Source organism: Cinclus cinclus, chromosome Z (assembly GCF_963662255.1).
Source record: "Cinclus cinclus chromosome Z, bCinCin1.1, whole genome shotgun sequence".
In the NCBI taxonomy this organism is placed as follows: Eukaryota; Metazoa; Chordata; class Aves; order Passeriformes; family Cinclidae; genus Cinclus; species Cinclus cinclus.
Window position 1 is genome coordinate 72,586,118 of NC_085084.1, and position 22,215 is coordinate 72,608,332.

The following is a 22,215-nucleotide window of genomic DNA, read 5'->3' on the forward strand; positions in this document are numbered from 1 at the left end:
TCAGTATGTTTAAGCACCTGGCTACATAAAGACTGAGATAATCTCTTGAACCCTAATCTGAGTCCCATTTAGATCCTTAGCATTCCAGTTTAAATAGGGCTAACCCTGACACCTTCATATGGCAGTGCAATTATCAGAATTGATAAAGACTTTACAGGACACACTTTGAAATTAAAACATCCACTTTGAATTAAGCAATGTGCTTGTGTGATTCTAACAATCCAAGGCTTCATAGGTGTGATATTGTAAAAACAATAACAGAAATAATAGAATAGTGTGTTTGAATATTGGAATAGCTTGTTTTGGGAAGAATAAAAGTACTTGCATTTTGCTATAAATGTTTTTTATATAATTTGAATGAAGCTTGTATAGCAGGCCAAGTTTCTTCATGTCTTTCCAATTGTACTTAGACCATTGAAAATGGATTATTTTTTATAGGGCCGAGAAAGTGATGGAGAGACATATGAAGATATTAATGACATCAGGTAATAATTCTAAACTCTAAAACCTATTGTATCTTTATTACTATCTTTTCCAATAGGTGTATTTAATCTGGCACAAAAGTGTTATTCCTCTGCAGTCCCTGCCAGGGATTACCATCTTCATTCATTTCCCCGGGAGAAAGTCTGGCTGTTCACAGGTTCTTCCCAGTTAGACCTGCCATGACCTGGCATGGCTAAACTCTTGCAAATAAATAATGTAATTACTGGGATTGAGGTAGCAGAACTCTGATTTCTGATCTAAGAAGTATGTCTGAACCACTGGTTGAATTACAGCCTAGAAGGAAAAATAAGCTCAGCCCCAAGTTATTATGGTCCCAGATAGATCTTTTCCTGTGTTTTTTGTTGTTTGTTTGCTTGGTTGGGTTTTTTTGTGTTTTTGTTTGTTTCTTTTTGTTTTGTTTTGTTTTTTGGGAGGGGGGGCTTGTTTGTTTGTTTGTTTGTTTGTTTATTGGGGGTTTTTCTTGGGAGGGGGGTATTCTTAGAACTCCTGTTAGAGGCTGGATTTACAATTTTCATTGCCCGAGTCAACTCGTATAGCTACAGAGATAGAATACAAACTCTACTGAGTCTTCTTCCATTTAGACCTTTCCTTTGATGACCCTCCTGCCTCAGTAATGTCCAAATCTATGGGATTTACTGTATTACAGTAGCCAAAGAAAAACTCTAATTCTCTCTGAGTAAGTAATTGATGTAGAATATTTCAGATGCATAACAATTTTCAGCAAAAATTTACTGTTTAATTCCATTTGATTTATAGCCCAAGTGATCCTCATTTCAGACTTTTTTTTAACAATTTGGACCTATCTGTTTAGCAAAAGTATTTAAAAAAATAAATAAATAGGGTAGTCTCAGTCAATCAGTTCCATAGGGTTTCTAAAACATAGATCTTCCAGCCAAATGAGAGAGCTGGAGATGCAGGCCTAATTCCACCCCAAGCTCCCAGACACCAGTGCCTTCCAGTTCACAAGGCACAGCAGGCAGTACACCCTGGTGTGAAGAAATGAGTGCAGAAGTCTGACTCATTTGTATAAACTGCTGGAATAGGTTGCAGTCAGGTTTAAAAGCACAGTCCAGTGGCAGCTCAGGCTTCAGGTCAGCCTGCATCAGCCACTGGTGACCTGGGTAGATATCTAACAGCTGCATCCAGTAGAACACCTAGGCTGCTGCCAGTTCACAAGCATGCCCAAAAATAACTCAGAGACATTTGGACGCACACATGTGAAGCCAAATAACCTTTTCTGGTATGTTGTCCTCATGACGACAGACACTTTAATTTAGATATGTAGTAAAGAGCTACTTACTCTATCTGTTGCAGCTACGATTTAGAATCTGTAGCTTGGATTTCACTCGGAGAAGTCTTTTTTCATCACCTACAGTTTTTTTGTCAGCTTTGGGTAAGGTAGCTCTTAGGAAGATTTGCTTCACACATTCTGTCCTGGCAATGCACTTTCAGATCATCAAGGGGAAAAGAGAAGAAGCAGGGCAAAGAAGATAAGAGAAGAATGGACCAAGAGAAGAAAGAACAAAAGGAAAAAGAAAAGAAGGAGTGTGAATTGAGGAAAAAGTTCAAAGTAAGCTTTTGATTTGGTAATATGGACAAAGGTATGCAAGATGCATTATTTAGCATTGTCAAGTTCAAAATACACTTTTCACCAGGCTACAAAACTATTTGTTATTGTAGGTAATTCAGACACCTGCATAACTTCTGAATAAGGATTTAAGCTACCTTTTTTGTTTAGCCTATGTTTTAACACAACCTCTGCACTGATAGATGACAAAGACTATGTAATTACGGTTTTCATTAAATTACTTTCTTACCTTTTTTCTATGTAAAAGCCTTAAAATCATCTGCTTTCACTTTTCTATTTCTAATAATTTACTTCATTAGAATAGCATCAAAAGCCCTTAATAAAAGTGGGAATTGAATCCCATACACATAGTGTTGTTTGCTTCACTGTAGTCAGATGCAGAAGTGTTTAGCCCTTTAAAGATTTCAAATTCCATAGCAACACATTGCCCTTGCCTTGGTAGAAAGGGACTTAGAGTAAATTTCAGCCTAAATGAGGAGGAGGAAAATAAGAATTGTGTAGGAGAGCTACAGTAATTCTCTGGGGCTAAATGATGAGACAGTTCCTTCTGTTTTAAATAATTTTTTCCATAGCTGGTGGTCAGCAGGCTCACACAGTTTACAAGTCTGCCAGTCAGTTTTTCTTCACTAATGCCCATTCACAATTCTCCATTCTGCTACTTTCAGTGTCACTGTGCACAGGGGCAGCTTTGTTTTCCCTCCTATTGTGCTCTTTAGAGATAAAGTCATAGTGATTCACATCATGGCCTTGGTCTGCTGTGGAGAGCCTGACATGAGTTAAGAAGCAAATATTAAAGGTACACATAGTTAGTTAATAAAGAGTTAGCTTGTGTTTATTAGGCACCAAGTCTATTTTTTAGACCTCTCACAAGAAGTCTAGTCATAAGTGCACAGAAAGCTTTTAGCTTATAGACTTTGCTCCTACAGCCATTAAGGTATTTTATTATTCTAAAGTCACAAATATATTTTAGTGCACATTTTCTTTCCCATTAATTGGACACTTATACAGGATAGATATTCCTGAATTAGTCTATAATTGGCAAGAGCAATATGCCTCTGAAATACATATTCTAAAGTCACAAGTACTAAATCCCAAAATGGCTTCTTCATGACATAATGTGAAGACCTTACAAAGTGAATCCTGAACATTAGTGAACAGCATGATCATCTCTTGTGAGTACTTGCAAGATCATTTATAGAGTAAAATTGCAAACACAAAGCATTATGAGGCAGACTCATTAACATGAATGAATATTTACTCATATGATTTGTGTCAGGTAGAGTGTGGCCAGCCAGATCAGGGATTGTCTGATTGTTCCCCCTGTACTTGGCACTGGTGAGGCCACACCTCAAATGTCCAGTTTTGGGCCCCTCAGTACAAGAAAGATATCAAGGGGCTGGAGTGAGTCCAGAGGAAGGCAAATGAGCTGGGGAAGGGTCTGGAACACCAGTCCTGTAGAGAGCAGCTGAGGGAGCTAGGGGTGTTTAGGCTGCAGAACAGGTGGTTTAGGGGGGACCTTATCATTCCCCAAAACTGCCTGACAGGGAGTTGCAGTCAGGTGGGGATCAGCCTCTTCTCCCATGTAACAAGGGATTAGGAAAAGAGGAAATGGCCTCTAGTTCTTAAAAATTACATTGAATTTAGATATCAGGAAAAATTTCTTCATGGAAAGGGTTGTAAAGGGTTGGAAGAGATGTCCAGTGAATTGGTAGAATCACTGTCCATGAAGGTATTGAAAAGGTGTAGATGTGGTGCTTAGGGACATGGCTTAGTTGAACTTGGAAGTGTTAGGTTAAAGGTAGAGCTTAGTGACCTTAGAAGTCTTTTCAAACCTTAAGGATTCTATGAGTAGTACTGCAAGAAATACATGGAGAAACCCATTAGAATTAAATACATCTATTCTGTGAATTCATAAAAGGTGTCATAGACTAGTCTATAAACTTAGTATTAATCTTAGTATTTTACTCTTAGTATTAATCTTTTATTCTTGGTCTTTCAATCTTAATATTAATCTTAGTATTTCTGTGATTTTGCCAGCCAGTTCTTCGATTGCTCTATTGCCATGCCACTCCCATCTTTCAATCTCTGATTTTTAATTTAAACTGTGTAACTGGGGCAGGAGGAAGTCTTCCTGTTTATTTGTCCACATTATTTTAAATGTCAATGAAACAAGTAACCGTCATTATAATTATTTTTACTTTTTTTTTCTGAATTACTGGGAAAGAACTCCAGTTTTACACATCTATGATATCTTCTGTTTCTTCTTCAGTTAACAGGACCCATTGAAGTTCTTCATCAGGCACGAGCTCGTGTTGACCACAAGGGAGGGAGGAATGAACTGACTGTCAGACAGGGGGATAAGATTGAAATCATTCGCCTCACAGACAACCCAGAAGGAAAGTGGCTGGGCAGGATAAAAGGATGCTGTGAGTTCTGTTTCTTCACTGTGCTCCTGAATGTTTTCACTGCATGACAGCAAACATGAGCATTACACCAAGCACTAGCCCTACTATGACTGAGTCACTGGCCACCAAAGTAAATAATTACCCCAAGTTACCCTTCCATTCTCAGCCGGCATACAAGGCATAATTCACAGCAGGGAGTTACTGCACAACATAATGTGGCACCTAAAGACACTGGAATAAGTTAGGCACAGTGTGCTGGGATCTTCACTGACATGCTGAGGGTTAATTCCCTGTCAGCAGCCTTCAAATAGCATCAGAAGTCAGCTCTCTGCAAGTAACAAGTATCACATTTTTTCATGTCTTTGCATTAAATGTAACACAGGCAACGTTAAAATAGAATTAGAGAATATAAGGGCCTGTTTTAAGTGTTTTTCTTATTCCTATGGAAAGTTTCTAACTGACTTCTAGATTTTATTTTCTCTGAAATCCAAGATGTTTCTATTATTGTATAAATACCATCAGCGGATCTTTGAGTATAAAGGGGCTGATGATCTGGCTCCTGGGTTATAAAAGGTTATCTCTAAAATTGATCAAAATTATTTAAAACCTTTGCTTGATCTTTAGGGGGCTAAAATGACAATAAAATTATTAAGACTATTCACACATGCAGAACAGAGTTCTACAAAATTGTAGATGATACCAGCTGAGCAGTTTAGTAGTGATAGATCTATACAAATAGTAAGGAACTGAGTATGTCTTATACAAAGAGAATCTGGGAAAGCTGGGACTGGTAGCCTGATGAAAGGAAGACTAAGGGGTATAATTGTTCATAAATACCTGGTGGGAGGATGTAAAGAAAATGGAGCCAGGCTCTTTCCAGTTACCCAGTGACAGCATAAGAGGCCACAGGCATATACGGAAACACATGGGTTCTATTCAAACAGCAGAAAACACTTTTTTTACTTTGAGGGTGACCAAGCAAGGGAAAAGGTTGCTCAAAGAGGTGTTGGAGTCTGCATCTGTGGAGATCTTCAAAGCCTGACAGGACACAGTCCTGGCCAAGTTGCTGTAATGGGGGATCATGTTTGTTTAGAGGGATTGACCAAGATGATTTCAAGAGGCAAGTTCCAGTAACAGCTTTTCCACAATACCTTGATATTGTGAAAATAAGTCAATTACATGGATTATTTTGTACCCAGAAAACCAAACTGCTGAGGGCTGAGAGAAGTGTATTTTCTAGGGCACATGCAGTACATTAATTAATTTATTTTTCATTAATTAATTCTTCCGTCAGCAAAACTTGAACCTGTACAAGGCTTCTCATTGAAAAGTTTCAATAATACAGACCAATTTGTTATACCGGGATTTCAGCCTTCCATATTCACAGGCCAGGTCTGTGAAGAAGACCAAACCAAAGAGGAAAATCAGTTCTTATCATTTAAGAGGAAAGATCAATGTCTTACGTTTGAGAGGAAACACACTAAAAACTGCATTCACTCAGAAGAAGGAGAGTGGTGAATATTCCATTTTCAAAGAAGTGCATTAGCATTTTTCACCTTGGAGAAATCCATTTGTGCACTTTTCTGTACAGGAAGCATACCTGTCTAAAATTACCCTCGGGAGAGACAGAGTTCCTCATCTCAGGCCAAATACTTTAGTCAATGCAACTGCAGTATGTCTGCCAGCCTGAAGAAAAATCAGTGCACATGATCCTCCTAATGACCTGTCAGGAGCTTTATGTCATGGACTGGCCTAAAATATACCACAAGACTGCAGTGGTGTTGCAGTGCAGTTAGTGTTGTTATGGATATGGGAGTCTAGACTGCCTTTTGCCTAAGTCTCTGGCAGCAGGCAGTAACTTTACTGAGGTAGCCAGCACCCCAAGTTCTTTAATAATGGCTGATTTGGTCTACTATAGAATTAATTATTTATTCAATAGTCATAAAACTAACAGACATACGACTTTAACTAATACTATACAGGAATAAGGACAAAAAACATAGTAGTATATAGCACGTGGTTAAAGGTACCTGTTAATGTTACAGATGGCGAATAAATAACTTAAGATTCAGTGTATCTTACCATCCAATTGTTGGTGGGGTGCACATTGAGACCCTTTCCCTCAATCCCCAGGGAAGTAACCGCAGAACCTAGGTCCAGACTCTGCGGAGAGATCTCCCCCCATTTCAGGGGGTGTGTGTGTAGAAGGTTTCTGCCTCTGTGATAATTCATTTGTCTTTTATGGCTTGTAAAACACTTTCTCTCAGTCAATAATATTTCTTTTATCTCTTCCCACATCAGTTCTCCAGACTCAGATGTTGATTCTTAGCTGAGGCCTGAGCCCTTTTGGCACCAGAGATGCCCATTTGCTGAGCCTTTCAACCCAGGTTATCTCTTTATGCACCAACTCTCTGTGGTGAAGAGGAGGAGGGGGTTAGATGTCCTACCACAAGTGGTCCCAAAGCCAACTGAGAAAAGTAGTCTACCCCAAGATTGCTGCACAGAAAATTCTTCTGCTGTAGCTGAGAAGCAAATAAAGATGAACTTAACATCAGCTGAGGGATGCCTACCAGGGGAATCAGAGATAGATCTGATATTTGCCTTTTATGTCGACAGATGAGACATTGGAATGAGACATTCCTTTGAAATTTCTCAAAAATTGTACAAAGCAATTCATTCACTGGTTTTGAACATCTTGTTAAAATCATCCCTGCATCATGACCCTTAAACTGCATGGTTTCCTTTATTTAGATGGATACATTAAAACAACCATGGTAGAGATTGATTATGATTCTTTAAAAAGAAAGCAAAAGCCATCTACCAGAGCTGCTGTGAAAAATACAGAGAGTGACCAAGAAATGTATGATGATGTTGGAGAGCAGGACACTGCTAGCAGGTATGTATAATGAATACATGAAAAAAAAAAAGTGATTCACCTGGGTCAGCCAGGACAAGGGAAGTTTTATAACAAACCCATCACTGTCACAAAACAGCCATTTACAAAAGAAATGTGTAACTATTATATGCAGCTATTCAGACTGAATTTAAATGAATTCTGGAGTCCATCATCTGTAAGCACTCATACTAAGGAGGAACCCATATTATTGGAAGAGGATGTACTTCATTGTAATCCAAAGGAGAAAAAAGTGCAAGCCATGCAGGATTACAAATCATCTGCAGGAAGTGCAATTTTCTTACTTCTCACTCGATAGTTGCTCTGGCTTTTGGAGTCACATGCGTCCTTATCTAAGATGCAAGAATAAAGGACTCAAAAAGCAGTGGAAAAACTCATTGCACCAGGGAACTCCCGATCACCCTCATTGCTCTCATGAGCCTTAGCACGAGTCTTTAAATCTTACTGACTCTTTCATTTTGATGAAAAGGGTCTTCTGGAATCATGTCTAGTGTAACCCTTCAGAAAAGAGTGCAGCTTATGAGTTTAATGCTGAAAATAAGGCCTCTCAAATTCCATGAAATGGGTATGAGCTATACTTTTCTGACTTCATCAGAAGCTTCTCCTTTACAGCACAGTCTCCATGCATTTGCAGCGCAGTGCTACATTGCAGATTCTCTACTTCAGTGTGTCATCTTTTCCATATCAAATAGATCTGCAGCTAGAGAAGTGACATGTCCAGCAGCAGATGAGACTTGCTGGCACAGAAATACCCTAGTGGTCTTGTCACAAGAGTCAAGACTATTACATTACCTAGCATGACAGTGGTACTTTTGTTACCAGACCTCACAGGAAAGTTTTGTTTCTTGCCTGTGATTCAACAAACTATTCTCCACTAAATGTCCTGGTGTTCAGAAACAGAGCCTGGGATTCAGATAAGAGATCTGCATTTGGGTGTAAAGGATTTCAATATGTAGGACAACCATCTTGAAGCACTCAGCCATTACACCTGATTTTACTGCTTGTCATGAAACTCCTTAGCTCAGAGGCCTGCCTGGAATAAAAGGAGTGCAGCTGGCTGGCTGCTAGAATATCCCCATGCACTCCAGTGGCAGCACATCCAAAAGTCTGCCTTCAGGCTGGCACTTTTCATGCAACCAATATAGCTTTGTGTCTGATATTTTTCCAGGTTGCTCAGTATCAGTTTTCCTCCCTGCACATTGGTCCCATAGCATCATGACCTAGCCATGAGAGTCATGTTAGTTGTTCTAGGTTTCAGGTAATTTCAGCATTAGTTACTTCATTGCCGGGGTATCTTTAGCCAATACTTTTCAGTACAGCAAGCATTACAATTAGTCACCTCAATGCAAAGAATTTAGAAAATGTATTACATTCAAAAGCAAACAATTGCACTGTTGCATACTAAAATAACAGTGTATTCCAAGGAACTTCAGTGGATCAATCACTTAGATTCATTAAATCCTTTAAGCTGTATTTTGACTTTTTTTTCTTCTCTAGTGGTTAATATCACTCTGTTCAGTTCATGAGCGTGAAATGTTGGAAGGTCTGACAGATATCAACATGTTTTGAAACCACTGGAAGAATGCCATTCAGTAAAAAAACTCTTGACCAAATAGTATTATCTCATTATCAGTAGTATTGCTAATATTCCAAAACTAATAGATGACTAGGGGTGTTGTATTTCAGTATTTCTTGGCACAAGAGTTTAACAAATGTCTTGTTTTGATGTATAATTTTAGGTGAGGCTTTGACCTGGAAATAATCTGAACTACTATTAACCTCTCAGGCTTTTTTTAACTACTGTCAGAATGTTGGTGCAATATTGAATCCTTCCATGTTGTTAGAAACACACACTTATACCCAGTGGAAGCTAGTTGAACAATAAATTAACTTGTTTATCATTTCATTTCAAGAAGATCACCTCATAGGGATTGAATCTAAAGGGTCTGGATCTGCTTTCTAATGCTCAATCAGATAATATTTTTTATTCCCATCAGGTCTGACTACATAATCTCCTGAGGTCACCTACACACAAATTATCCTATGATTCAAAAGCATATTTCTTACTTTAATTGAAAGATATCAACAGGAATATAAAATACATTCTAAATATTTTTGCCAAGCCCCAAAGATTCAGAATTAATAATTGCACAAGTGATGGGTGATCATGGTGTTTTCTTTTTCTGAAGGATGACTGCTTTTCTCTAAAATGTCTTTTGTTTGCTTTTTCAGTCAAAGTGGTGACCAAGGTGGATGTGGAAGTAAGTTCTACTTATGTGTTTAAGAGGAAGTTGTTTCTATGTAGTTCTTACCCTGACATTCTGACTTCTTCAGCTTCCACATAATATAGTAATTATTCATAAGCAAGTTAAATGTTAGCTAACAGGCAACAAATAAGGAAGGGTTGGTGGCCAACTAAATTTACCCACCACCTATGGGAACTTGGGTGATACATAATCTTTGTCTTCAGATACTGTGAATCATGAACATGCCAGATGATCAAACTAACTTTTTACTTGTGTGTGAAGTCAAATCATCCCACAAAATAGCACAGATATAAGTGGAGAAATATCAACATGAACAAGAGGTTTTGTACAGGAGAAACACAGTTCTGAAATAACCAGCACTACTGTAAATAAATTAAAGTTTCATTTTGCTGACAGAATTAGGAGGAACTTCAATTGCAGCAGCTTCATGCTGGGAAGCTGACACATTCAAACCCCATTTCTCTTTTCTTAAGCATATATATTTATGTAGCATTCTCTGCTAATCACAAGAGCACAGCTCATCTTCTCAGCTTCAAGTTTAAATATTGGTCATGGCAGAAATATCTCCTGACAGTACTGAATGGAGCTTCTGCCAGCTGAGTACAGATTTCAGTGCTTACTCTGACCAGTGTCTAGAACAGGGTTAGCAAACCAAGCTAACCCTGCTCTGAAGGAGGTGGGGCACAAAGGCCAAAACTGAAACCAAAATGGGGAGTTTATATTGCTCTTGTCTCTGACTTCTTTGGATGAAAACAATATGTCAGCTGCTGAGACCGTTAGTCTAACATGTTCAATTATCACTTGAGTCACACATGAAAAAGTAAAAGTCATCATAAGGTCTGGGCCAAAATCAACCATTTAGAATTTCATTGACTACGGTATAGAAGCAACCATTTTCAGCATCCATGCTCTTGTGATTGGGAATGCTACATTTAAATGCTGCGGATGGCATTCTAAACTGGGATAAGTCTAAATTTATGTTTTAATGAAGGGTCTGGGCTTCAAGATTTGATTTGCAAGGGTGTTGCATAAAGTTCACATGCATCTGATACAATAAAATAACCTATAATGAATACCTTATTCAGCAACATGAAATTGTTTTAATTTGTTTAATTATATTAATTAATTAATTAATTGCATTAATTCACTATTTGATCTGTTAAAGACATGTTCCCACCTCCTCCTTCTGATCAAGACATTTATGATGGAATTGATGATGAAGATGCTACAGCTAGGTATGTTTTCATATATTTTAAATAATTTGCTTCTTTGAATGTTTTCAGTTTTTAATGGTTTTGAATCAAGCATAACAATGAGCAGGTATTATGATGATCAGCAAGTGGTTATACATCGAATATGAAGCTAGAGAAGCTACATGTGAAGCTAGAGAAAAGGGTTCTTCAGTCTTTTGAAGTTTTGTTCTGTAATTTTAATATGTCAGCAAAAGCAGTTTGCAATCACAAAAATCTCCCAATCTCCAATTAGACAAACAGGTCTGAAATGAAAATAACAAAGTAAAATGTTAGGTTGCTCAGTAACAATATGAAAACAGTAAGCCACTAGATTAGTATCTGCAAATACATCTCAATAGCTACTGTCCTGGTTTGAAAGACAGGTGTTTGCTAAGGAAAGCAGAAGCTTCCCTTTGGACTGAAAAAAAAAGTGATTCTTCCGATTATTATAATTTTGGAAGTAAGAGAGCTCTCAGGCAAAGATATGGGGGTAGGAATAACAGTTCTTTACTAGTATATCTAACACGACAAACAAGAACAACAACAGCTATGAGATTACCCACAAACAGAACAGTAACTCAGTCCCAGTGTTTTTTGGCTGCAGGCACCTTTTCCCTGAGCTGCCGTTCCCGGTGCTGGGGGCGGGCGGGTCCCGCAGAGCTGCAGGAGGGCTGGGGGTGGTGGCAGAGCTGTCCCAGGGGGAGAGAGAGATGGAGAGAGAGCTCCCCGCTCACGGTGTGGGTCCTGGTGCTCAGCAGAGTGCTGGATGGTGGCAGGTTACAGCGAGAAGGCAGCAGGGCAGGGTCCGATAGTGCTTTCCCGACGCTGGGATGGGACAGAGAGGCAGGAGGCAGCGATCGTCCTTCTTGTCCGAACTCCGCGGGGGAAATGGGCCGAGGCCCAGCCTTCCGCTTCCTCTTCTGGATGTTTGAATCTCGCGGGATCTCCCTCTTCCCTTCCCTCCCCTCCCCCTTGTCACCAGGGCCTAGTCAACAGGTATCTTAGCATTACAATGGGGAAAATTCCACAGAGGGAAAAGGGAGAGAACCAACCCCCAACACTACAAATGCATATTTCTAGTTTAGCATGTTAGCATTTGGTTAAGCAACTTTTATTTTGGGAATTAATGACAGTTATGTGCATCAATGGAGAATTTAACTGGGCCTTTTAAGAAGAACATTACATTTTACATTATGATAATCACATGCATACTCCAAAGGTCTGTATCGCAGGATGAAGATAAGAGTGGTATCTGGCCCTGGGAAATCTTGAAGAGGCTAAAGGTCAAAGATGGCAAAAAGAAAAGTATACGAGAAAAAACAGCCAAAGTCAATGAGGCAGAAGAAAATGAAAATTTGTTGTAAGAGTCTGCCAGGAAATCAAAGTGCACATTAACTAATGCTAATAAAGCATTGATCACATGCTACTAACATATCTTCACAGCAGCCTAATGAATCATCCATCAAATTGCAGCTCAGGAAGATACTTTTCTGCAAAAACACTGAGCTTTCTTTCCATCTGCATAATTATTCTCTTAACAAGCTGTATTTGTTGCAAAAGTCTGGTAATCAACATATGCTGAATTATTTTGTTGGTGAAAAGCACCAGAATAATCTACCATCTTTGTGCCACTGGTCATGTAATTTTGCCACATACTCAGTTAAAATTGACTTTTGTCACCAGTACAATACAGCTGAGATAAACTGGTAAATCTAGACCTGTTAATCAAAATTTTAGAAATAATATGCCAAACAGAAAAATGCAAAGATTGTCTTCTATCCATCTTACCTAGAGAACAAATCAGCAGGTGGTGTTTTTGCCACATTCTTCAGTCATTTAATTCTAAATCAGTTTGCTTTAATTCAGTGATAAAAATATATTTGTTCCCTAAGTGTTGCTGGTGTCAGTGGCATTTCAAAATGTCTGAAGATTACTTGGAGCCCATGTGTTGCAAGTTTTTAAAATTATTTAGGGTACAAAAAAGGCTATTAATGTGATATAAATACTTAATGAGCTTTTTTTCTCCCCCAGCACATCTTCTTCAACAAAGCAGTCTGGAAAAGGTAATTAATAGCCTTTTGTTCAGTCTCCATATTGATTCCTGATTCTTTTTCTGTACATTGCTCTGTATCATGCTTGTCACAAAAATACATCCAAGGAAGGAAACAGGACTTCCTATTGCTTACCCAGTTCCAGTAAACACATTTCAAATATTGTGACTGATCCAGCTGCGGACAAGGAGATACATATACATTGCAAGATCCCTGGTAAACAATTTAATGTATTTAGTGTGATTTTCCTACCTGAGATTTACATTAGTCCATTTTATTTGGTTTAAATTTTAACAGGTACATCTGGAAAGAAGCACTTAGTGAAAAATCTCAAAAGTAAAGGATTTTATTTCTATTTTTATCACTTGCAGTGTGTCTGTAAAGGAACATATAAGCATCAGCTCAGTTGAGGAATAAAAAGCAAGTTCTTATAATTTTTGAGTCTGATTCTGGAACTGAGTTCTAGACCTTCTATCCTGCTGATTTTTCTGTTCTTGGGCTAAGAATTCTCTTCACTGCTTTGGCATTGCAAGATGTCCTAAAAACTGACATACCCATGATTCATATCCACTTCTAAGCATTGACCAGGATGCTACAGAAGTTATTGAATGTCCACTAAAATCAAGCTCAAAAAATACACTCAAAAAAGCAATAGAGTGGGAATTTAATTAAAATTAAAGTCTGTTTCATGTGCTAGAACTTGCTTCAGCTTCAGAAGGTTAGAATTTCAGTGAATATCTGTTATTATTGATAAAAAATCTTAATCTGAAAAGGCTGGGTGGTGTTGCACAGGTTGTGCAAAACAGAGCCCAGAGTTATCAAAGACAGTAAATGGCTACAATATTTGCCATAATTTCTTATCAATTTAGCTAAAATGCTGTACATTGTAACACAATGTATTCACTTCTCAATTTTTCACATAATAATGTTTCATTCTTTTGAATACTGTTGTTTCAGATTTTGGAGACAATGTTTATGATGACATAGATTCTTCAGACTTCCCTCCTCCACCATCTGATCCCGGGCAAGTGAAAATATTACTTCCCTGATCAGAAATCTAATACACTGAGAGACATTTTAAAAGTATATACTAGAGGCAGATTGCTACTAATATCTGCCTTATTTGGTGTTGTCAGGTTTTTTAGTTCTCATAAACCTGCTGGTGATAATGGCAGTTAAATGCTCTTTTCTCGAGATTGAAATAATAATTAGACTATAGAGTAAGTAAGCATGTTTTGCATTCCAGCATATTCAGTCCCTGATGGAAAAGAGGAAGAAAATGATGCATAGCCTAAAGGAGATTAATTATAGATTGTAGTTATTTTTCTATCAAAATTTGGGGACTGTTAGGATATATACTTTGTCTCAGCTGCTGCAGTACTTTAAGAGAAAAGGAGGCAGTGCCTGTGTTTAAAGTATGAAACATATTTGGGGGTGTAAGTTCAGCTTGAAAAACTTTTATTTTCAACCAGAAAATTATGGTCATCTCCGGAGCACAATCTTATGGGCACAGTTGCATCTGTGAGGATGACTATGACATGTCACATCCTGTTGTCACTTACTCCACTCAGGTGGAGTGAGACTGCACTAAAATAATATAGTCTGGAGACATAAAAAGAGAGAGATCTCTTTGGGCTGTGTATCCAGAAGAAAATATGTGGTCCCTCTAAGCTAAATCTAGGGTAGGTCACACACACACACACACACACACACACATTCATCATCAATGAAACTGTCATCCTGCTGAGATCAGCAATGATGAAAAAGTAGAGTCTGACTTTACATTCCCAGGTGCATCATCAGAAAGGGTCGTTAAGTGCTGAAACCATTCCATGCTCTTTGGCAAAAGTCAGTGCTATCAGGGATGTGCTAAAAACAACAGAACTTGAAATATATCATGGAACATAGATTCCCTGGTGCAGCAAAGTCTACAGGCACATAGGACTAGCGCACACAAGGCTAAGATATTCCAGCTGCCCCAACAGTGTGACATGTCATTCAGCTTATTGCCCAGAGATGCACAACCTTCACAAGAACTGCTCCTTACTAAGAGATTCTAAAGTGTCTTGGCATATAGAAACTTAAAATTTATTTTTGATATTCACTTACATGATAGATATACACATAGGAAGATAAGTAGGAAAGACAACCCCAACTTTTTAAATTTATTTTGGATCAAATCTGTATTGTATTCCCAGTATTAGTTTTTCAGAGCAACTAAAATGTGATAAAGACATGTAAGGCAAATGCATTTTCACCAAAAATATCAGAACGCGTGCCAATGTCTCTGATGTGTTGCTAATTTTGTTTTATCTGTAACCTCTTGATTTAGTTCGTCAAAATCAGGAAGCTTTGGAAAACCTAAGTCAGATGAAAAAGATGCACAAAAGCTCAAGATGGAAAAAGAGGAGAAAGAGTTCAGAAAAAAGTTTAAGGTAAGTTTTGTTCAAAGTGTTTTCTTCACATAAAATATAAAAACAAAGTACCTGTATGGTGTCTTCTAATTTGCTCCCCATAACTTGCTTTTGGACAGGAAAGTATTGCTACATGTAAAAATAGTGATGAGCATCTCAAAGTCCAAATTGCAAGTATGGGCACATAAAATAGTAGCATATACAAATATTTGTTAATTTCCAAAAAATTTAGTAATAAATGGGAATATTAATGGAAAAACATTAATGGGTTTTAACCAGGTTTTTTGGATTTTTTTTCTCCTTTTCAGTTTGATGGTGAAATAAAAATCCTCTACTCTACAACCACAGTCCAGGATTTGTCTCAGAAAAGATGGGGATATAAAGATTTACAAATTAAACCAGGGGAATCTCTTGACATTATTGAAAGTACAGATGATATCAAGGTCCTCTGCAGGAACAAAGAAGGAAAATGTAAGTTTTGTTAAAAAACTGTAGTACATATCAAATTGTCAGAGAATGGTTGAGTAAGTTGTGTAAGACCTCTCTTCCCTGGTTTACCAAGGTTTACCTTGCCAGGTGGTTGACAAGAGGCAGATTGTTGTTTTCTTATTATTGTGTTTTAACACTGGCTTGTCTTAAAAAAATCCAAAACACTTCCAATGGACAAGATACACTAAATATTAGAAAAAGGGACTGTTTTTTGATAAAGTTTTTCTTTGCAGCTAGGATTAGCAGATGTTTTTGTTGCTTCTGTCTCTCCCCCTTTGCCAAAAGGAGTGTAGCTATGCTAGCCCACTGAGTCTAGTAAAAGTAAAATCCATGCTGCACCTCTGGATAGCACTAGCCCATTGATGGCAGCCGAGAGAAAATCAATAACAATATTCTTATTTCGGATTGCAAGAGATGCAGTTTATTCTTTTCAACAGGCTGGGGGGAGCATTGCTTAGGAGTCTTATCCCCAGCTCCCAGCTAATCCAAGGCATATGTCCTAGCTGGCATGTCTGCTTGTTCTGGGAGCTGTATGAGGCCTTTCAACACTTCTTTGAAATCCTTGGCCAGGGTTTGCACTGGCAAAAAGTTTTGCATTTTTGGAGAAGTCCGAAACCATTTCCTGATGGTTTCAGTTTCTTAATGAACTTCTGTTACAACACTTTCCAAATCTCCTAGTTAAAATTCACTTTGTTCTGGAGCAGCCTACTTTCAAAGTAGCAGCATCCTCCTGCTCACCTTTCGTTTTCACCTCTGACCTTTATAGAAGACAGTCCAATGCTATAAACCTCTGAAGAGGATTCAGCCACCTTCCTTGTATTTTTTCCCTTCTGTACTTCACTGTTACATTATGGAGTACAGCCTTCTTCCTGGCAGGCCTGCAGGGTGAGGAAGAATTTCTTGCATAACAACACATACGTTTTTCAAAATATGAATTGCACTAGAAGAGCCTCTTCCCAAAAAAAACCAGCTTTCAAAGCTGCATTTTTTTGAATCAAGCTAATAACAAAGTAGAAAGTAGTTCACATTGGCTGTTTTCCTCTCATAGTCTTCAAAGCCTTTCAGATAATGACAGGAGCTACTGCTTTGCTATGCATAAAGGAGCAAAACAAAAATATCCTCCCAGAAAACCTCTGAATAGATCCCAGTCAATTTACACTTTAGTTAGTGAAGTTTGAATCCTACTTTAGTTAAGTGCCTGACAGTTTTGTTTATTTTCTTCAGTTGTTCTAGTTCGTCAGATCTTAAAGCTATATTTTTACCTTCTGAAGACCAGGTAGACTGGAAAGCCACAACTAAAGGCAGATTTGTTATTTACTTGCACATGAATTTTTTAATTTAATCATTAAGTTATGAAACACTTCCATAGTTTCAAGCCTCTACCAACAGTTCAACAAAACCACAAATTATATTTCAATGTGTTCTCACCTTTTTAAGCAAGGGCTGATGATCTCAGGAATCTTAGGATCTTTGGATATTCTGCTATGGCTTATTTTAAATGGAAATTTGAAACATCAAAAGTGAAACAAGGAACTGATTTTCATCTACCATGTCAAATTCCTTCTTGGTCTGAATACACACATTTTGAAATACACAAAAGCTTTCAATTCAGGTTTGTAGATTTTGCTTAATCAGTAGGACGTAAATGGTCTTCAGTGGCCCGAAGTTTAAATTTTGACCTCTTTGATCTTCCTTTACATTGTCAGTGAGCAGCTGGCACGATGTGTTACAGCTTTCAGTGGTTGCTAAGTAATCAACATGGATTGTGCTGACCTGCTGGCTTCTTCCTTATTGGAAGCACCCTAAAAACTAATAAACTATTTAGAAACTGAAACTTTGGACTTTTAGAAACTTTTTCGATTAGTAAATCTGAAAGAGTGTGAGACCAGCAGGGGTTGTATCTCCCATGTATTTAAGGGTTAGAAATCATCAGAAAACCTAGATAATGTTTTGCAATAATAAAAGCACTATCACATGCACATGACCTCGAAGAACACTGCGCTTGTATGCCATGACTATGAGCAAAGATACTTGGCTTTCATGTATTTGAATTGAGAAAATTATATGAGCAAACAGAGAAGCTTAGAATAGCCAAACGATTTTAAATTATTTCCTGGAGACTTCAAGAGTCATGGAAACTATTGGACTGCCCTAAAAAGAATTTTGAAAAGACAATGTATTTTAAAAAATAAAATTCAAAAAATCAATTTCCATGTCTTTATTCCAGAAAATAAAAACTGGGAAAAGACACAAGAGCATGTGTATTCCTTAGAAATCTTCTAATTTTGTACCAGTTTACTAGTGTTTACCTACAAACATGTAATTATTGTTATGGCTCTCTTTATTTTTATTTTTTTTTTATTCATTATATCAATTGACAAGTATTTCAGTAGATATCTTTCACCAAAGACAGGAAGTTTTTTTTTTAAAGAAACTGATTTTATGAGTAATCCACCAGAGTAACAGAATTACAATCAGTAGCCTTTCTAAGGTATTTCCATTATTACATCCATTATTGGTCTTATTATTGTTACAGTTAAAATTTTAAACAGTTGCAGATAATGATATTTAATAGTTGTGCACATCCTGAAATATAATTTTTCCCTGTATGAAACTCTAAATATTTCTGTTAATTAATATTGCTGCAAATATTATGTTGTTATTATACTGTACTTTTTGTGCTATAGTTTCTGAATTGAACCATAGTTTTTTAATAACTGTTGTTTCACACCCCTCTCATGCAATCAGGAGACTGAAATACAAGGTATAAACCTAATCTTGCATGACCTCTATTAATATTTAAGTAGGCAAATAAGAATAAGCAAAACATTGTGCATAGCAAAATCCTCATCAACTGGGAGTCCATTGTACATTGTTTTTCATATATTATGAATAAATGTCTCTGAAATATATACAAGAGAAAAACTGCATTTCCTTAGTGCTAACAGCAGAGGTATTAACAAGTATTTAAATTTAACTTAAATGCATACATATTTCACTTTACAGATGGCTATGTACTGAGAAGCAATTTGGTTCAGAAGTAAGTATAAAGTGATTGTTTTGAAAAATTATTTGTAACACTTAATTTTGTTCTAAATAATCTGGAAACAAACAAAAAAATTGAAATACAATTATTTTAGTCTGTCATTCTAAACTTGCAAATTGAGTTATTTTTAAGGAGTTAGGATTTGTCAAAAATTCATCACAGACATCCTTGTAGGATATTTGCCAGAGTTTCATTCTTTGTTGCTTAACCATAAACTCTGGTTAAACCAAGAAAAATCACATAAATTAAGTATTATTGGTACTAGTCTCTATTACTGAACAACAAGTTAATGTAATTAGGTGTATTGATGCATTTTTCAAATAGTCACCTAAAATGGACCGAATTTTCTTTAGGTTTGTTTATACTTCAGTCTCAGTGGGATAGAGATTTGGCTCAGTGTTGCTCCAAGAAATTGCGTGGAGCTCAGCATTTTGGTCCTAATCCAAAACTCTTGTCAGACACAGACTCTCCATTTCCTTCAAGAGGCTTTTTGTATTAGACCCTTAAATATCAAATCCAATATCACTTTTAGAATTATCTCATTTACAATTTAGAAACATTTAACACTTACACACAAGTTTGAATTATATATATAAACAGTCTTACTATCTTCCATGGGCCGGTCCATGTATCTAAGTCACGTATGAAAATTCCTATTCATGGAGCATGTATCTTTTGTAGACATTATCTCAATTCATTACCTAAAATGTAGCACCTCCAAAACAATTATGTAATATCTGAGTACAGAAACAAAAAGAATTTCAAGGGCATACTTGAATTTTTAATTAAGTTTTAATGAAGGAATTTTTAATGCCATTTTTCTGGTGAATACTTTCTTTAAAAAAATAAGTATTTAATTTATTTATGGAAATAACTCCATGATAATATCTAAAATTGTAATAAATAAAACTGACTTTTAATAAAGCAATCCTTTTATGTTAGAAAGAAATGTATCCAAGTTGACCCTTCCCTGAAAATACTTTGACCTAACCATCTTGCTCAACATTGTTCTGTTGCCACAAAGGTTGCATTTTCCTAATCAGCAAGTTAATTATTTGATAGATTGCCTGCACCATACTGCTACTGTATTTTTAAATACATTTCTGATGTCTCAAGTTTAAATATATTATTTGTCTTTTTTAACTTACAGTGATGGAGAGATTTATGACGATATTGGTGACGGTATGTTGAACATTTGGAACAATACTTCATTTATATTCAACTACTAACTGAATATAAATTCAATGTATAATTGAATACAATTCAATAAATAACTTTATCTCTATGTTGGAGTACTACCCAATATTAATAGTTTTGCATTTTATTTCCATTTCAGATTGTATCTATGATAATGAAAATGATGCTGAATTATTTTGAAATAACAACGTCACTGAAGATCAAACCCACTTTGGAATCCCACTTGTGAAAGCAAGAAGAGTCATGAATGCTGACTGCAAGTTAATTGGTTGTTCTTTTAAGTGTACAATTAACGTTTTTTAGGATTTCAGCCTTTTGTCCTCCAATGCTTTATACAAATTTGCATTCCCATTTGTCTAAGCATTTAAAATTCAGGGAATATGAGCTAAAGTTAAGGGTTGTAACTTGTCGTTTCCTTTCCACATTTCTGTAACAACTACTGTGGCTGGGTCAGTGTAAGCAGCTCCTTTTGATTATAGAGTCTCCTATAATCCTGAAGGGAAGTCAGGTACATTGCACAACACAGAAAGTTTGGTTTATAAACAAAAGAAATTTTGGCTCTGTTAAGTCAGTGACTTTTAGTCTCACCTTCAGTGGAGCTGAGTTTCAGTCTTATAGAAGTGTCTTTTATTGCTGCTTCAAATACAGTAAATCTCAAAGGAGGCATAATGCAGTGGGGATATCAAACATAAAATTAAGAGATAGTAACCTATAAGCTATCTTTTACTGTATGTAGAATCACTATTAGTATGCTGAAAAGATATATGCAAACTTTACTTTCTCTTTGCTATTTCTTTTATCTATTTGCTATTCAACCAGCACCCAGGCATCAAATACTAATTTTATGTATAATCATTGGCAGAAGCACCCAAATATAAAACATGACCATCCATATTAAGTGCAATGAGTATGTCTGACTGACTGTCACTGCTAGTGGATTATTTATTTTTTCAGTGGCATTCAAGAGACTTTCTGCATTAAATTAGTGATATGCCAAAGAACTGAGTGGGCATGCAAGCAACTAAACAACTACAAATTTTTTCCATGGTCTTAGTGTGTAGGCCATTCTGTACCAGTAATACTCACTAAACTGGTCATACGGCTAAAACTCTAAGTATTGGTTGTTTCAAATCAAATATAATGTGATTGCTGCAGGGTGTTAAAATGAATTTTTAAGACATTACTCAATTCTGAATGCTTTCTTTTCTTAATGCATAAAAGTATTTCTTCTGAATAAACATTTATTCTAGCATGAAATGTGGGTACACTGTCTTCTGTCAAAATAGAACAACAGTAGTTGAACAGTAACTTCTGAAATTATCACTGTGCAGCTAACAAAGTGAAAATCAACTTTTTTTATTGTTACAAAGCCTGCACAAATGCAACGTGGCATTTGTTAGTAATTGCTACCCATAAAGTGAAATGTAAGCAGAAAATCTTCCAGACAGGAAAATCTATGCTTAGCAGTCTATATTCTAAGGGTTTCTCACCTGTAATTTATTCTAGTATCTTTTAAAAGACATAAAGAAAGAAAAGGAAAGCTGTTCACTTGATATTTTCCACCTCTGAATATGGTCTATAATCCTGCAGCATTTGGCTGTGCCTGCTAAAACAGTCAGCAGTGAAAACATCAAAATATTGACATAAAAATTAGGTTTCAGCATGAACATCCTAGTTAGGGTAAACAGAACTGGTTTCCATCTGTGTTGTACCTCTGTGCTGTCCCAGTAAACAGGCTAAGCAAAACCAATATTGGAAGGGCAAAAAAGACTTCTCTATTTCAGTAGCTTTATAACATTTCTCTGCTGTTACCACAGGTTCTGGACTGAAGGAATGCAGCTGATCTCTTGCACATTCCTGCGTAAGAGGTTTATATTCTCGATCCACGTAATTGCAGATCCCCTGGCTACCCCTCCCATAGTTGTAACAAAATTTCTTCTATGTGTGATCCCTTTGCATAATCCCTTCTCAATTGTAAAGATCAGTACTTTAGTAAGATCACGGAAATTCAGGGGTGGAATGTAGATTTTCTTTGTGAATTAGAATACCCCTTACCACTACATTACAGCAGACACTATTTTAAGCACATACGAATGTGTGCATCTGTT

The 22,215-nt window shown here is 36.8% G+C and overlaps 1 protein-coding gene across 1 annotated transcript in view; it reads left to right on the forward strand.

Annotated features, from left to right (window-relative positions):
• The window catches only part of FYB1 (FYN binding protein 1), a 34,960-nt gene extending 13,677 nt beyond the window's left edge, over positions 1-21,283 (forward strand). Inside the window, exons 4-18 of the mRNA XM_062513969.1 lie at positions 439-485; positions 1,957-2,074; positions 4,362-4,518; positions 7,249-7,393; positions 9,644-9,672; positions 10,844-10,913; positions 12,130-12,270; positions 12,942-12,973; positions 13,259-13,297; positions 13,919-13,985; positions 15,294-15,396; positions 15,684-15,846; positions 18,871-18,904; positions 20,061-20,092; positions 20,247-21,283. Coding sequence (XP_062369953.1) covers positions 439-485; positions 1,957-2,074; positions 4,362-4,518; positions 7,249-7,393; positions 9,644-9,672; positions 10,844-10,913; positions 12,130-12,270; positions 12,942-12,973; positions 13,259-13,297; positions 13,919-13,985; positions 15,294-15,396; positions 15,684-15,846; positions 18,871-18,904; positions 20,061-20,092; positions 20,247-20,287 — 1,218 coding nt within the window. The 3' untranslated portion in view covers positions 20,288-21,283. The remainder of the gene's footprint in view (positions 1-438; positions 486-1,956; positions 2,075-4,361; positions 4,519-7,248; positions 7,394-9,643; positions 9,673-10,843; positions 10,914-12,129; positions 12,271-12,941; positions 12,974-13,258; positions 13,298-13,918; positions 13,986-15,293; positions 15,397-15,683; positions 15,847-18,870; positions 18,905-20,060; positions 20,093-20,246) is intronic.
• The last annotated feature ends 932 nt before the right edge of the window (positions 21,284-22,215 follow it).